Here is a 15,426-nt window from a genome sequence, read left to right as displayed (position 1 = left end):
AAAAAGTAGAAAGCTGCAGTTTCCTGCTAGAGACAACCATCTTCTGCCGAAAACAATGAGGTTTAATATACAGTCAGCAGTACAAATTAAATACTAGTCGCAAGAAAGAGAAGAAGATTGCAAGATATACATTATTGTCACACATTTTCATCCACTAAAAATCGAATATACATACATATGTACTCCTACACTCTTCGAGTACCGGGTATAAAAAGTACTGGTTGTAATACGAAGAAACTCTTCGATGCTAAAACTGCTTATTGTTTCTATTCATTATAAAATGTATATACCTATAATCAATATCTTCCGTATAATTAAAATGTTCCTCTTCCCGGTGCAGCCATGCCCTTCCCGTGAACCTCTCCCTACGTTCCATGGCCCACATGAACAGCAACGAGAGGTGAGAGAACAGTCCAGTTCCCGTAAGGGACTCCCGCTAATAGATCCTCTCTCCATCCCCGCAGCAATGGCAGCAACAGCAGCAACAACACCGTCGCCGTCCCAGCGCCCCATCCAGGCGCGTCTGCAACGCCAGCGTCAGCGGCTGGTTCTGGTTCTGCGAAGAAGCCACGCAAGCCGAACGTCTTCATCGATGACGAGAAGTACGCCATGGCCAAGCTTCTTGTGGCCCAGAACTCGTCGACTATGGAGATAGCCCGAGCGCTCAACGTATCGCAGATGACGGCCTGGAAGGTGCGCGATGCAATACTAAAGGGCGTGCCCCTTTCCTATCGCAACAAGCGCACCGAAGGACGCCATTCAGCGCTAGGCGACGATGCGCGTCAAACGGATGTGGCATCCGCCAAGGAGCAGCATGCCCAGCAGTTGGTCCAGGAGCAGGAACTACAGCAGGTACACCAGCATCAACAGGCACTGCAGCAGGCAGAGCAAGAGCGGCAGGAGCGTCAGAAGGGGCTGCAGCAGGAAATGCAGCGACAACAACAGCAGCAGCTTGAGCAGATGGAGCGCATTAAGCAGCAGCGCCAACGGCAGGAGCAGATCCGCCAGCAACAGCAGCAGCAACAGCAACAGTTGCGTCATCAGACGCCAGCGGACACATCACACTTTCAACAGCAGCCCCCACAGCAGCCCCCACAGCAGCCTCAACAGCAGCAGCCACAGCTGCCGCCACTGAAGCTTCCGCTTCCGCGTCGCCGCCTGAAGGCTGCCGAACGGGAGCTTCGGGATAAGAATATCACCCGGGAGATACTCGAACTGATCGAAGAGGATAGCAACATCCAGTACTGGAAAGTTTCAGCCCGCCTGGCCGAAAAAGGCATCAACATTTCGCCATCATCCGTCTGCCAGAAGCTCAAGTCGATGGGTATTCATCGTCGCTGGAAGCCAGGCGACAAGCCCTCCATGCTGGCCATCAGCCAGATAAAAGCGGCCACAGTTGCAGCGGCGCTTGCCGTCGGAGGAGTGGGAATGGGCGTGGGTGCCAGCAGTGGAGTGAGTAGCAGCCACAGCTTTGTCGGAGTCGATGATGGATACGAGCAGCAGCAGTTCGATATGGGCGGACCACATTTTCTCAGTGCCTTCACGCGCTGAATGAATAGAGCACAGGCGCAATGTCACCCCCCGGCACCTCCTGGCGTTCTCTGTACACAGGCACAACTGCACTGCGCCGCATAGTTTTAGGTATTATAAATCTTGGATAGATCGGCACAATTTGTATTTTTTATAAAGTATTTGAGGGAGAGATGGAGGATCGCTCTCTGTAATATAAAATTGTATTCAATATGAGATATACATAGATATATATACGTGTAGATGTATAGGTAGAACTAGATATATATCAAAAATATATGGTAAGCATTCCTAGAATGTCGCGCAACCACTAATCAATCCACACACAGCCACACTTATGCACATAGCGTGTTCATTCCAGGAAAACCATTTCCGCGGTCCATGTGTTTTTCCAGGCATCTCCCTCTTGTACAGAGGGACACACATTTAGTTGTTAGTTTTGGTCACATATTATTTATATTCATTGATTGCATATCGCAGTTTGTGGGAAATGGATTCAAAGATTCAAATATTGCCCATTTATCAGTGGATTTCACCTACGCACGTATGCAAATTATTCAGCACTGAACTTTAATTTAGTTAAATTAATGTATAAAACAACTAAACGAAAGACAAACAACAGCAGAACAACAGGAAACAGAACAAAGCAAATGAAAGCCGAACAAACAGCATCAAGAGACAAGAGTAGTAGAGAGTTATATAACGGGCAACACGAGAAAGCTAGCAACATAAGTGCAATTATAACAAAAATAACACTAAACTAAAGATAGGAACACAGATATATGTATCTTCAAGATAATAACCAGGATGAGAACAGTAAAAAGCGAGGGAGGAAGGTAAAGAGAAGAGGATAGTCAATACAAATTCAAAACTTTCGCTAACTCAAAACATATATCAAATTCGTTCGAAAAACATAATTCTATGTCAAATCTATGTACGAATCAGTTATCGGTGATTAATGTGAATTGCAACCTTATGCGATGGCCATCACTAACTAACGTGCACTGCTTGCTTTACGGTCGTATGAAAATAGACTTAGCTGTGTGTCTTATCTGAAAGACAGAGATAGTTTTACGGGAAAAGTTTGCAGTGAGAGCGAGAGAAATATATGCGTTAGTTTGGATTTTAGTTGATCTGGTGGCACAGCGGCAGAAATGGTAGACTGTTATACTTTTGCAGATATAAGTTGGCTTAAAAAACGGATTGACCGGCTTTAAGACATCGTTTGGGCATACGATTTTAACCGTTATTAGCGTTTTTTCTCATGATATCTGTCTTTCGGATAAGACAGCTAGCTAAGTCTAATGTCATACAAGCATTATTGTGAACAACAAATCTACTAGTACGACAAACAAAATTAGTTGTAGTCGATAAAAATGATTAAAATTTCATTATTAATATCAATCAAAGTGAAATGATAAAAGTCATGCTCGTTTTTATACGTTGGATAAACAAAACATGATTGACATTTGTGCGTTTGATTGGTCTAACATATTGAACATATTGTTAATTTAATTCAAAATTGTTCTTCTTTCCAATTAAGCAAATTTTCAAGCTTATACATACATACATACACATGGATATTTTGTTCCTCTGATGAAAGGCATGCCACCTCCTCATATTTAGGTCAAAAATGTATGAAACAATATACTGCAGAATGTCATTAACTATTCGTGAGCAGTTACAAAAATTTCAAATTAAAAAAAAAACATTCTAAAAATCGATGTCGATGTTACATGTTATAAAACTATTTTTCCAAGTGTGCAGGCAATATAAAAACGCCTTTAAAAATTTCCCTACTTTCGGCATTTACGTTGTTTGAAATTACAAATTAGACCGAAAAAGTGAAGTGACCGAAGTGTGAACTACTCGACCAGGTCTACGATTTATACTATGCTGTAGGTCACATGAAAAGTACAAAAGCCGTGTAGCACGCAGTCGAATCAGAAACACTTCCGAAAATATATTCAAATCAACTGCACTAACCTGTGTGAGAATTCCCCATTAAGCAATAAGCTATTTTCATGAAATGATGGAATTTAGTGAACATGTGTAATCTCTAAACTGAATTCTTTACTACCGGAATAATATATAGCAGTATTGCCTATTGTATTTGTGTATTTCCACTTTTGGAATAGTGCAATTTGAGTAGAGCACATTTATAAGAACTGATTTGCTGGAAGGATTATCTTTATACGATACCATACAATAACTGTGATTAAGATTGATTTGATTTGTATAAATTATGAATTGATAAAATTTGAATGGACTACACATTGTTTGACCGTCTTAAAGTGCGACTTAAATATCTACTAGCTCGCAAAGAACAGCACTCAATAAAAAGAATTGTTAAAGCCATTGCTTAGTAGGGATATACGTATGAATGATCTCATACGTGCTCTTTCTTTGCCCCCTCATCGAAGAAGACAGAATGACAATGTTAATATTTATAGGCAATTAGGAGTAAATAGAGTAAAACCACCAGAAAAGAACAAAGCGAAACAAGAGTCGTTGAAGGAAAGGAGCAAAAGGATAGAACAGATTATCTATTATATTATATTATAATTATATAATATTATTATAGCAAAGCGTAACAATTATACATTTTCAAGATTACATAAGAGAGAGGGAGAGAGAGAGAGAGAGGGAGAGAGGGAGACAGGGAGAGAGGGAGAGAAAGAGATTTATGTTGACATATTTTTGTACAACTATTTTAAATTGTAATTGCTTTTAGGACAGCCATTAGCAATAAATCAATCAATCAATCAAGATCAATGAATGATTCCCTCCCACACATACATGCATACACATTTTGTATTTCCTATATACAGTCTGTATTTATACATGAATATGTCTATAAAAACCACTACACATAACATCTACATTTATGTGCAACTAAATTATTAAATAAAGTATACTTCGTTTTTTTTTCTTATTATGTATATTGATTAACGGAAGGAAGCCTTTAAAATTATGACTATGCAAAAGTTTAAACTTTAATAAATAATAAATAGTCTAAAGGTATATGAATACATACATACATAAATTTGATGTATTTATATGTTTACAATCAAGTATATTTAAGGATCCACTGGAAGCACCATCAACAAATAGAACTGACGTGCCTATTTAGCGATTAAATCATACACATACCCCTAAACACATACAAAAAACCCCATGCCGAGAAACACTGATATAATGCATTACAATTCATTCCAAAATGTCATACAAATGAAATGAAAAAAAAAAATATATTTGTACACATAAATCTTGCAGAATATATATATATATGATGAAACATGCCTCTATATATACTTATATATATTTTTTTATTAAATATTCCATTTGACAAGATTTGCGTTTTGCTTGGACCAAAAATGGTGACCCCCAATGTAAACCCCTAATCAGGCCCCTCAGATCGGAAATCCCTCGAATTGGACCACAGGATATTCTTAATTGAATGCCGATTCATACATACATATGTACGTATGTATTTGAAGACTGGCTAAAAATGTATTAGTAAACTTTATATACACACATCCATTTTCACCACAAATCTTATATACCCCAATACTCATTTTGAGTATCGGGTATAATTAAGATATCTCTTAAATTACGCTTGTTATTAATTTAATGCCACTAGATTGGCCGTTTCGCCCACTGTGCGTCGGACAGAAATTTGAGTCGAATGAGCAGGCCAACGCCTCCACGGATGCCTACTTTGCAGACTTCGAGAAAACGTATTTTTCAGATGGGTTAAAAGAGTTGGAGCATCTCTGGGTCAAGTGTATCGACCTAAAAGGAGACTATGTTGATAAATAAATTGCCACTTTTCCAAAATTTTCCTTTTGTATGCTAAGTACCTTTCAGATCACCCTCGTATAGCTTGCTTCCTCTCGGTTCTTATCGTCCCTGAACCCATAGGGGGAATCCAGAACGGTAATGGTAACTAACATCGCATCCGCATTCCAATTGGGATTTTATAGGATTAAATATTGGTAGTTTTGATCGTTTTCCATATCTACTCAAATATAAGGGAGACTTCAAACATTTATATCCTGAGGCTATTTCTCTCCGCTGCGGGCCCAGGAGAAATCCCCTTTGGGAAACCCACATTAACATACCCGAATTTATCCGCTTTTCCATTGGGACTCTCTATGGCGGGGATTTCAGGGAGTTTTCGATTCAAAGAGACAGAGTGCTTAGTGGCTCCGTTAGTCAATCGGTTCCCACATACTGATGAGACATTGGCGAATGAGTGGATCGATTATGTGATGTGGTCTGAGCGAAGCTTAGAGTAGAGACAGATTCTGATGAGTAATTGCATATTCACGAGTATACTTGAGCTTTTATCTTACGGATTCCTTGATAATTAGCATTTTCCTCCACGTTCCACAGGCATAGCGTTCACCATGCCTCTCTCACTTTCTTGTTATGTGTATTATTCTCTCATGATTCGCATATGATTAAGAGGGGTTTTCCAGCTGATGTCATGCATATAATTCCAGATGCCCTAACCCAAAATGAGTGTACCTTGATTGCTGCACCTCGTATACAATATAATTTCTATATATTTCAAAGGTAACCAGGACAATCTAGGGAAGTCAGATGGAAAAAGGAATTAGCTATACATAGACATTTTTTTAGCAAGAAATAATGTATACAAGCTATTATTATCGAATAAAAATGATTAAGTTGTATAGAAAAGTTTTTCCAAGACTATTTTTCAAGCGGTTTTTCAATGCCTGGATATTTCTTCGTGGTTAACAATTAAAAATGAATTTTAAAATTTCAGGAATAATGTACATTGTTTATATGCATGTGTGTACGTAAACTTCAACTTGGGAACTACAACAGCAGGCAATGCTTAAAATGCGTTCCCCGTGGCGTGGCGTATGAGTGTATTTCATTGGGACTTTTTGCTGCGTGTTTTTCACACGTTTGTGGCTGAGAGGAAAAATCTTTTATCGTTTTATAAATTTTTAATACGTTACCTATGGCTACCTTTCCATGGGTGTCAGGGTATTCAAGTTTCTGATATCTAGCTTGACGAGCTTCTCCGGCCCATTGAGTAATTAATAGGTCGCTGATTCTGTATGGTATGCCCCTGATATTGTTGTCTATATAAAACCCCCAGATCTCCCACCCCATCAAATGAAATGCCTGAGAGCCTCTCTGAGGGGCTGAAACGATGACGACAATACCCATCATCGATGCGATCCACTCCGTTCCAGACAATGGGCAGCTATGAGAAGATTCTATAAAATGAAATGCGATGAACGGATCCACGATTAGTTAGCTTCATCAAGTTAGGCAGAACAGAACTGAGCGGAATCAAAAGAGCGGAACCGGAACACCAACTGAAACTGAAATAAAAACTTCAATGAGGCACTGGAAGCTACTCGGCTGCTGGGTGCTGATCCTGGCCATCTGCGTGGGTCTCGTCCAGCCCTCTCTGCTCCAGCTTAAAAAGAAGATCCTATTTGGCCATGGCGGCGGTGGTGGTGGCCTTGGAGGAGGTGGAGGCTGGGGCGGTGGCGGTGGCTGGGGAGGAGGCGGCGGACAGAAGTGGGGCGGGGGTCATGGAGGAGGCGGCCAAGGCGGTGCCAGCACCATCGATGTCTATGTGGTAAAGCCAATCTACAGCGGCGGTGGTGGCCACGGAGGAGGCGGCGGACAGCAGTGGGGCAGTGGCGGCAATGGCGGCGGGGGTCATAATGGAGGAGGAGGAGGATACCCCAGTGGTGGCGGAGGAGGCTTCCACAATGGTGGGGGCGGAGGAGGAGGAGGAGGAAGTGGAGCCTATGCCAGCAGCAGCGCAAACAGCTACAGTTACGGAGGAGGCGGCGGAGCTAACAACGGCGGCTGCAACTCGTGCGGCGGAGGAGGTGGTGGCGGAGGCAGCAATGCCTATGCCAAGGCCTCGGCCAATGCCTACGCAGGCAGCTGGTAGAATTTATAAATGATGATTCAGAGTTAGGGCCAGGATTCAGGCCGGTAAAACTCTTCTCTCTTTTTTTTTGCCTAATTTGTAAGGTTGTTGAGAATAAAGGCATCAAAAAGCGAAGTGAAAATGAAAAGAATAAAAAAAACGAGGGGGAACGTTGTGAGTTGCTGCGGACACCGCAACTCTACAGTTATGCCCGATACTAAGTCAGTATGGCTCTCCTCCGGCAGACGACGCTATTATTAAACGACACGACAAACGCACGCAATCTTGTGTGAGAGAGACAGAAAATCAGTCTGAGCGTGACGTCGGGCGCTGCGTAGCCAGTGCAAATTGAGTTGTTCCTTTTGGCTATAAAAATGATCTGATCTGATCCAGATTCAGCAATCTGATAGATATGGTCGTTATCTATGATTCTGCGTTTTTAGTTTTCTCGAATCTGCAATATTGTGGATGCGCCAGATTTTCGTCCTTTGCGGGGGTGGAAGGGGGTGTGGCGAAATTTTGACACAAAAAGGTCAAGGTCCGATATCACAGGAGTGTGGATACCAAATTTGGTTGCTCTAGCTCTAATGGGTTCTGAGATCCTTGAACTCATATTTTGCAATTGGCAAAACCGACCAAGAAACCTGTGTGATAGAGAGAGACAGAGCGAGAAAGAATGAAATTGTTTTCTTGATTCTGGCTATAATAATTATACGATCTTGTTCAGATTTTGCACTCTAGAAGATATAGTCATATTCTACGATTCTGCGTTTTTAGTTTTCTCGTATCGTCGAAATTGTGGATGCCACAGATTTTCGCTCTTTGTGGGGGCGGAAGTGGGCGGGGCAAAGTTTTGAAATATTTTTGTAACAGTGACATATCACAGAAGTCTGGATCCAAAACGTTGCTCTAGCTCTTATAGTCTTTGAGCACTAGGCGCTGAAGGGGACGGACGGACGGACGGACGGACGGACGGACAGACGGACAGACAGACAGGGCTCAATCGACTCGGCTATTGATGCTGATCAAGAATATATATACTTTATGGGGTCGGAAACGATTCCTTCTGGACGTTACACACATCCATTTTCACCACAAATCTAATATACCCCAATACTCATTTTGAGTATCGGGTATAAAAAGAAACGAGGGGGAACGTTGTGAGTTGCTGCGGACACCGCAACTCTACGGTTATACCCGATACTAAGTCAGTATGGCTCTCCTCCGGCAGACGCCGCTAATATTAAACGACACGACAAAGAGTGCGTGCGAGAGAGACAGAAAATCAGTCTGAGCGTGACGTCGGGCGCTGCGTAGCCACTGCAAATTGATTTGTTCCTATTGGCTATAAAAATGATCTGATCTGATCCAGATTCAGCAATCTGATAGATATGGTCATTATCTATGATTCTGCGTTTTTAGTTTTCTCGAATGTGCAATATTGTGGATGCAACAGATTTTCGTCCTTTGTGTGGGCGGAAGGGGGTGGGGCGAAATTTTGAGATATACGTTTTATAGTAAGATCTAACAGAAGTGCGGATACCAAATTTGGTTACTCTAGCCTTAATAGTCTCTAAAATTTTTGAATATCCCCAGATTTTCGTCCTTTGCGGGGGCGGAAGGGGTGTGGCGAAATTTTGAAACAAACTCGTCTCGGTCCGATATATTAGGAGTGTGGATACCAAATTTGGTTGCTCTAGCTTTTATAGTCTCTGAGATCTAGGCGCTAATGTTTTACTCTAAGCAAAGCCGCCTATGCTACGTGTGTGTTAGAGAGAGACAGGGCGAGAAAAAATGAAATTGTTTTCTTGATGCTGGCTATAATAATAATACGATCCAATTCAGATTCCGCAGTCTTTAAGATATGGTCATTCTCTACAGTTCTACGTTTTTGGTTTTCTCATATCTTTAAAATTGTGAATGCCACAGATTTTCGTCCTTTGTGGGGGCGGAAGTGGGCGGGGCGAAGTTTTGAAATATTTTTGTAGCAGTGACATATCATATCACAGAAGTCTGGATCCAAAACATCGTTGCTCTAGCTCTTATAGTCTTTGAGCACTAGGCGCTGAAGGGGACGGACAGACGGACGGACGGACAGACGGACAGGGCTCAATCGACTCGGCTATTGATGCTGATCAAGAATATATATACTTTATGGGGTCGGAAACGATTCCTTCTGGACGTTACACACATCCACTTTTACCACAAATCTAATATACCCCAATACTCATTTTGAGTATCGGGTATAAAAATAGCTGCAATGTAAGTTGAATAGTCGCGCAATTTCTTTTAAATTTCCAAAAACTGATCAAATGCATTGAGTTTTGTAGGGTAAAACGATTCACATCGATCAAGGGACAAAAAACGAGCGGGAATGTTGTGGGCCGCGGCAAGGACCGCAGATCTACTTTTATACCTTCAACCACTAACCATACAGCATACATACAGTCAGTTTATACACCGAACATGTCACACAGCGAACACACTAAATCTGAACCCACCCAGCAGTACAGGGGACTAGTTCGGAGGTGGTGATTCAGCAATCTCATTGATACGGTCATTCTCTATGATTGTGCGTTTTTAGTTTTCTTGTATTTTCAATATTGTGGATGCCACAGATTTTCGTCCTTTGTGGGGGCGGAAGTGGGCGGGGCGAAGTTTTGAAGTGTTCTTGTAGCAGTGACATATCACAGAAGTCTGGATCCAAAACATCGTGGCTCTAGCTCTTATAGTCTTTGAGCACTAGGCGCTAATAGGAACGGACAGACGGACAGACAGACAGGGCTCAATCGACTCGGCTATTGATGCTGATCAAGAATATATATACTTTATGGGGTCGGAAACGATTCCTTCTGGACGTTACACACATCCACTTTCACCACAAATCTAATACACCCCAATACTCATTTTGAGTATCTGAATCTTAATTGGATCGTATCATTATTATAGCCAGCATCAAGAAAACAATTTCATTTTGTCTCGACCTGTCTCTCTCTAACACACACGTAGCATAGCCGGCTTTGCTTGGCGTAAAACACTAGCGCCTAGATCTCAGAGACTATAAAAGCTAGAGCAACCAAATTTTTGATCCACCTCCTTGATTACCTCCTGAGATATCGGACCTTGACGAGTTTGTTTCCCCGCAAAGGACGAAAATCTGGCGCATCCACAATATTGCAGATTCGAGAAAACTAAAAACGCAGAATCATAGATAACGACCATATCTATCAGATTGCTGAATCTGGATCAGATCAGATAATTTTTATAGCCAAAAGGAACAACTCAATTTGCACTGGCTACGCAGCGCCCGACGTCACGCTCAGACTGATTTTCTGTCTCTCTCGCACAAGATTGCGTGCGTTTGTCGTGTCGTTTAATAATAGCGGCGTCTGCCGGAGGAGAGCCATACTTACTAAGTATCGGGTATAAATGTAGAGTTGCGGTGTCCGCAGCAACTTATAACGTTCCCCCTCGTTTAAAATAGACATGGCTGACATAGGCTGAAACAATTTGAGTATGCACATCTTGTGTCAGCTTAAGGTCGGGAATTTTTAATTGGCTTTTAATTTCTTTGAGCTTCTTGAATCTTGGATGAGGTGCGATTGAAAGATTCTACAATTCACACTGTCAATTGGTCTTAGTGGGCAAAACATGCAATATGGGGTAAATTTCCTGATTTTATCGCTGATGCGGTATTGGCAGAATTGTCTGACGCAATTGCAGTAATTTTATTTTAAATTTCCCAATCAGCTGAAACATTCTGTAGGAAAGAACAAAGAGTTACAGCTGTGTAACTCTCATTGGTGAGCGATGTCCATCCATCAGTTGAGACAAACTCCAGATGCAGAGCCAATATTCTTTTTTTTTTGGCCATTAACTCACTGTGTATATTTTGAAGTAGCACATTAGACAGGCCACTTATATCCAGGGCAATTTGAAACGTCCTCTATCAGCTTCTTAAAATCCGGTTCCTCCACGATCCGGAGAGCATGATAGCCTTTGGAAATCATTCGCACTAGCTGTTTGTCTAATTGCTCACTTTTACGCGCTGTCGGTGGCTTCTGAACAAATGCAGCTATTTTTTGTTGCAATGTTGTGGTGGCAGAATAACTGGATTCAGGCTTCAGTACCTCCACTTCCTTGTCGTTCAATTGTAGCGAGAGAAGCTGGGTGTCTCAACTTCAAATGCCTTGTCAAACTGCTCTGCGAACCTCCGGCCATACTCACCTCCGACTTGCAGTAATTGCACTTTGCCTTTTTCTCATCTATAGCGTCGAAGTGATTCCATAAATCAATAAACTTAAGTTTAAGCGACATTTTAAAACAGTTTTTTTTGCCTTTAAACTGTCTTGACAGAGTCCTACACAACAAAATGTGAAAGTGTTGCCATACCAGCTCAAAAATAGCGAAAAAAAACGAAATGAGCAAAACGAAAAGAGCTGCCATACCAGTTCAAACACAGCGAACATGAGGAACAAAAACAAACGATGAACAAAAAAGAACGATGAACAAAAAGGAATGTTGAACGAAAAAGAACAAATAAGTTCTTTTTTGTTCATTCTTTCATGAACGACCCAACACTAGCCTCCAGTATATTTGAATGTATGGCTGCACACGAATTGTGACGAACTTTGCGTGCTTTTATGGTGTTGCTGGCCGCTAGAACTGACATTTGTGTTTGGTTTTTACATATACATATGTAACTTATTTAAAAGAAAAAAATTGCATATTTCTATCCTTATTTTAGACATCCTTATCCTTATTTAGACAGTTGGGACTCGCGTCTAAATTTTTTCTAGGCAAATTACCATCGGAAAGCTCGCGATATACATATGTCCGTACATATTAACCAATTCAATATATGTACAAGATTCCCTTTGAGTATGACCTACATAAATTGATCAGTTCGATGAAAAAACGGCTCCAGCATGTAGTCAATGCTAAGGGGAGACAAATGAAATATTAAAATAAGTTAAATATATTAAATAGTCACAAAGAATTTTGAATTTATAAAATGAAAATACTTTGTGTAAACAGTTTCTTGACAGTGTCAAAATGTAAGTAATTATTGTTTTTGTTGTTTTGTAAGTTACCTATTTATATTTTTGTTATTCTTTTTTCACAAACTACTTTATAGTTAATCCCTAAATTGTTATGAATTAAAAACATTTGATAAATTTGAATCAAAGGCCATTATTTTCTTATCCAAAGTAAAAAAATTAAATTTATTTTCAGTGTGTAAAGAGTTTCTTGACATACTTTATGTACCGTGTATACAAATAATAGAAGATGAGAAGTAGTGTTGGGTAAGCATTGCTCTCTTTGATGAACATGTACACTTGTTCTTTTTTAGTAAGTGAGTCAATGTTCCAGTCCCACCTGAACGATAGGTGGCCAGGGCTGAGGGCGACGCGCCATCTAGCGGAAGTCCAGGGAGGCTCGATGGTGTATGGTGACATCGGGGGGAGCTGGAGCCGTTACTGGGGATATAAGGAAGAGAATAGGATTAGTTATATGTATTAGTAAGGGGAAAAGGGATAAATAGGAGTGAAAATATTAGAAAACGTGGATTGGATTATGGAAATCGTGGAGCGTGGACGGAGTAACGTCGAAACTTGAAATTTTGTGCTTTAAACAGAAAGTTTGAAGTGAGTACAGAAAAGGCGGGCGATAAAATAGGTTGTAATGCAGAAAATTTTACTAACAGCCGGCAAGGAATATAGCCACCAGAACCGGGCCAGAAGGTTTCCTGGAGAGGGACACTGGAGTTCGAGAAAGTCGACTGCAGAGAAGAAGACTGCCCAACGGAACCTGAGTGAGTTCGTTCCAGTTGCGCGTGTGTGAGCCAAGTAGCGCGAGACGTGTGAAGGGGGAGGGTGAAAGAGGGCGATTTAGCTGCCAGGGCGATTCTAGCCACACCGCACGATCGTTGCATCGCCTTCCAGTGCGTGCCACACGTTTGGTCTCATTCACCAAGTAAAAACCCCGAAACCCTATTCACACACACACACACGCGCACACGTATACACGGACCTATGTATATAAATTTAGGGCTGACCGGCCACGGCCAGCGATCGCCCGCGTCGTTTGAACTTAAAGGAAAAAAAAACATAATCCGCACCCCAAACACCGTTCCACATTAAATGTTATTTTGTTCCGTGTGTTGTCTTTTATTTAGTATTTAATATTAGAGTAAACCGTTTAACGTAAAATCTTGGCCATTGAACTAAATATGTAAAAACACCAACACCTTTCACGAACCTAAATCTGCGATCAGCTGTTCAGTGCCAGAAGATTAACCCTTAGTGGGTGACGCGGGGGTCCCATCAGTCCACCGTATTTGGTCGAGCGATTTGTGGAAAAATATTGTTTATTGTTTATGTCCCGGGGACCCTTAACAAGAGCTCTTGGTAGGTTAAGTCTCCGTAGGGGCCCGAGTTAAATTAACTCCCGTAAAACTGGATCCACTCATCTACACATATTCCATTACGTATGGGTGAGGGTATCCCTGTTGGTTGAGCGAAATTTCAGCAGTTATTTCCTTGTTTGCCTTTGTGTCGAACGTTTTGGTTTTTCTTAGTGGTTAGTGATAATTTTGAGTATAGCTATTTATTAATGAGAAAGATGAAATTGTCAATTTATAATTATTAAAGCTTGGATTTATACTGAAGCATGAGGCCGTAAATTTAAAATAGAGGGAGGACGCGTGGCGTAAGCCATGGATTAGGCCAGCCGTTACCGTTCCAGCAGAGGGTGGCCAAAATGAACGTTGTGTTTGGTCACAGGTAGGGCGGGCGCGCGAAGTGATAACACCCAAGCTTCACCCACTTGATAGCCGTCTGTTTATGATTTTCTTTGTCTTTAGGTTGTTGTTAGTTTTGATGTCCCGAGAAGTAGTATGTCTCCTTTTTTGTCTACATTTGGCGGGCAAGGGGAACTACCCAGCCCTGGGGTCGACAGCTAGCCGGCATTGCCCTCTGGGAAACAAGCCAAGTGTAACATCAACTCAATTATTTTGCTCACTTGTTCACTTAGATTGCTTAGTTGCTCACTTAGATTGCTTTGTTGCTCACTGTTCACGCACAGATCACTAAGCTCCACAGATTTTGACACAAATAAAATACGTTACATTTCAATTTTAATCAAACATTTATAACTAAAAAAAAAAAAATTGCAATGATTCCAAATTTTACTATACTTTCGAAGTATCGAATGTAGAAATTAGCGACGTACTGAACTTTCAATTTTCAGTTTGGCCGGTAATACAAAAAGTGTGAAGTAAAAGCAAATATGAGCAACAGCTGCCAAAACGCAAAATGCCCTTTGAGAAGCAAAATTGCGCAAAAAGTGAGTAGAGAACAAGTGAACAACAAAGAAAAAGTGAGGAACAAAAAACAAGTGAGCAAAAAAGAACAAGTGCGCAACAAAGAACAAGTGAGCAAAAAAACACAAGTGAGCAAAAAAACACAAGTGAACAAAAAAGAACAGTTTGGAAGGAACATGTTCAGTTGCTCACTTAAGTGGACAACTCTTTTTTGTTCACTCATTCATGAGCAACACAACACTAATGAGAAGTCAGAGAAGGTGAACAATTAGAAGGTCTACCCTCTATTTTTTTTTAATTTTGTATCCAAATAACTAAAAAAAATTATTTTGGCTTTTTTAAATTTAATTAAACCGTGCCGAATCGTGTTAGAAGTTGTGATTTTAACCACGCATACATTTTACATTTGGGTTTCTGGCAACTTGTTTGTTACTGGCGTCAAATTTAATTTGTATTCCTTGTTTGACTAAATATAATATATAAAAAATCTATTTACATTTAAAAGTATATGTTTTAAATATATATAACATACATATATTACAAAAAGGTTAAATTTAAATCACAACGAATACTTGGGTTTTTATAAAGCGATGTGGCATCTCTGTTCACTGTTCATTAAACATATGGCAGACCCCGTTAC

The 15,426-nt window shown here is 40.8% G+C and overlaps 1 protein-coding gene and 1 long non-coding RNA gene across 7 annotated transcripts in view; one reads left to right on the top strand and one right to left on the bottom strand.

Annotated features, from left to right (window-relative positions):
- LOC108151114 overlaps positions 1-2,127 on the top strand; it is a 42,826-nt gene extending 40,699 nt beyond the window's left edge. For 2 of the 3 annotated variants that reach the window (XM_017279524.2, XM_017279534.2), the window contains exons 8-9: positions 341-400; positions 465-1,551. In XM_017279524.2, coding sequence (XP_017135013.1) covers positions 341-400; positions 465-1,551 — 1,147 coding nt within the window. Of the gene's footprint in view, positions 1-340; positions 401-464 lie in introns of all 3 variants that reach the window. The other variant, XM_033394310.1, reaches the window with a different exon arrangement.
- A 677-nt stretch (positions 2,128-2,804) lies between these two features.
- LOC108165079 lies at positions 2,805-11,842 on the bottom strand. 4 transcript variants are annotated; one of them, XR_001775937.2, is made up of 5 exons: positions 11,690-11,842; positions 5,889-6,125; positions 5,655-5,821; positions 5,394-5,551; positions 2,805-5,325 (listed from the first exon to the last, which is right to left on the bottom strand). It is a non-coding gene; the product is annotated as an uncharacterized LOC108165079 (long non-coding RNA). The 4 variants fall into 4 exon arrangements; XR_001775938.2 differs by having other exon boundaries at positions 5,655-5,811; XR_001775936.2 differs by having other exon boundaries at positions 2,805-5,336; positions 5,655-6,125.
- Between the last annotated feature and the right edge of the window lie 3,584 nt (positions 11,843-15,426).

This window comes from Drosophila miranda, chromosome XL (genome assembly GCF_003369915.1).
Source record: "Drosophila miranda strain MSH22 chromosome XL, D.miranda_PacBio2.1, whole genome shotgun sequence".
Lineage (NCBI taxonomy): Eukaryota > Metazoa > Arthropoda > Insecta > Diptera > Drosophilidae > Drosophila > Drosophila miranda.
The sequence above is the reverse complement of the archived record's forward strand: the minus strand, read 5'-3'. Positions and strand labels throughout refer to the sequence as shown.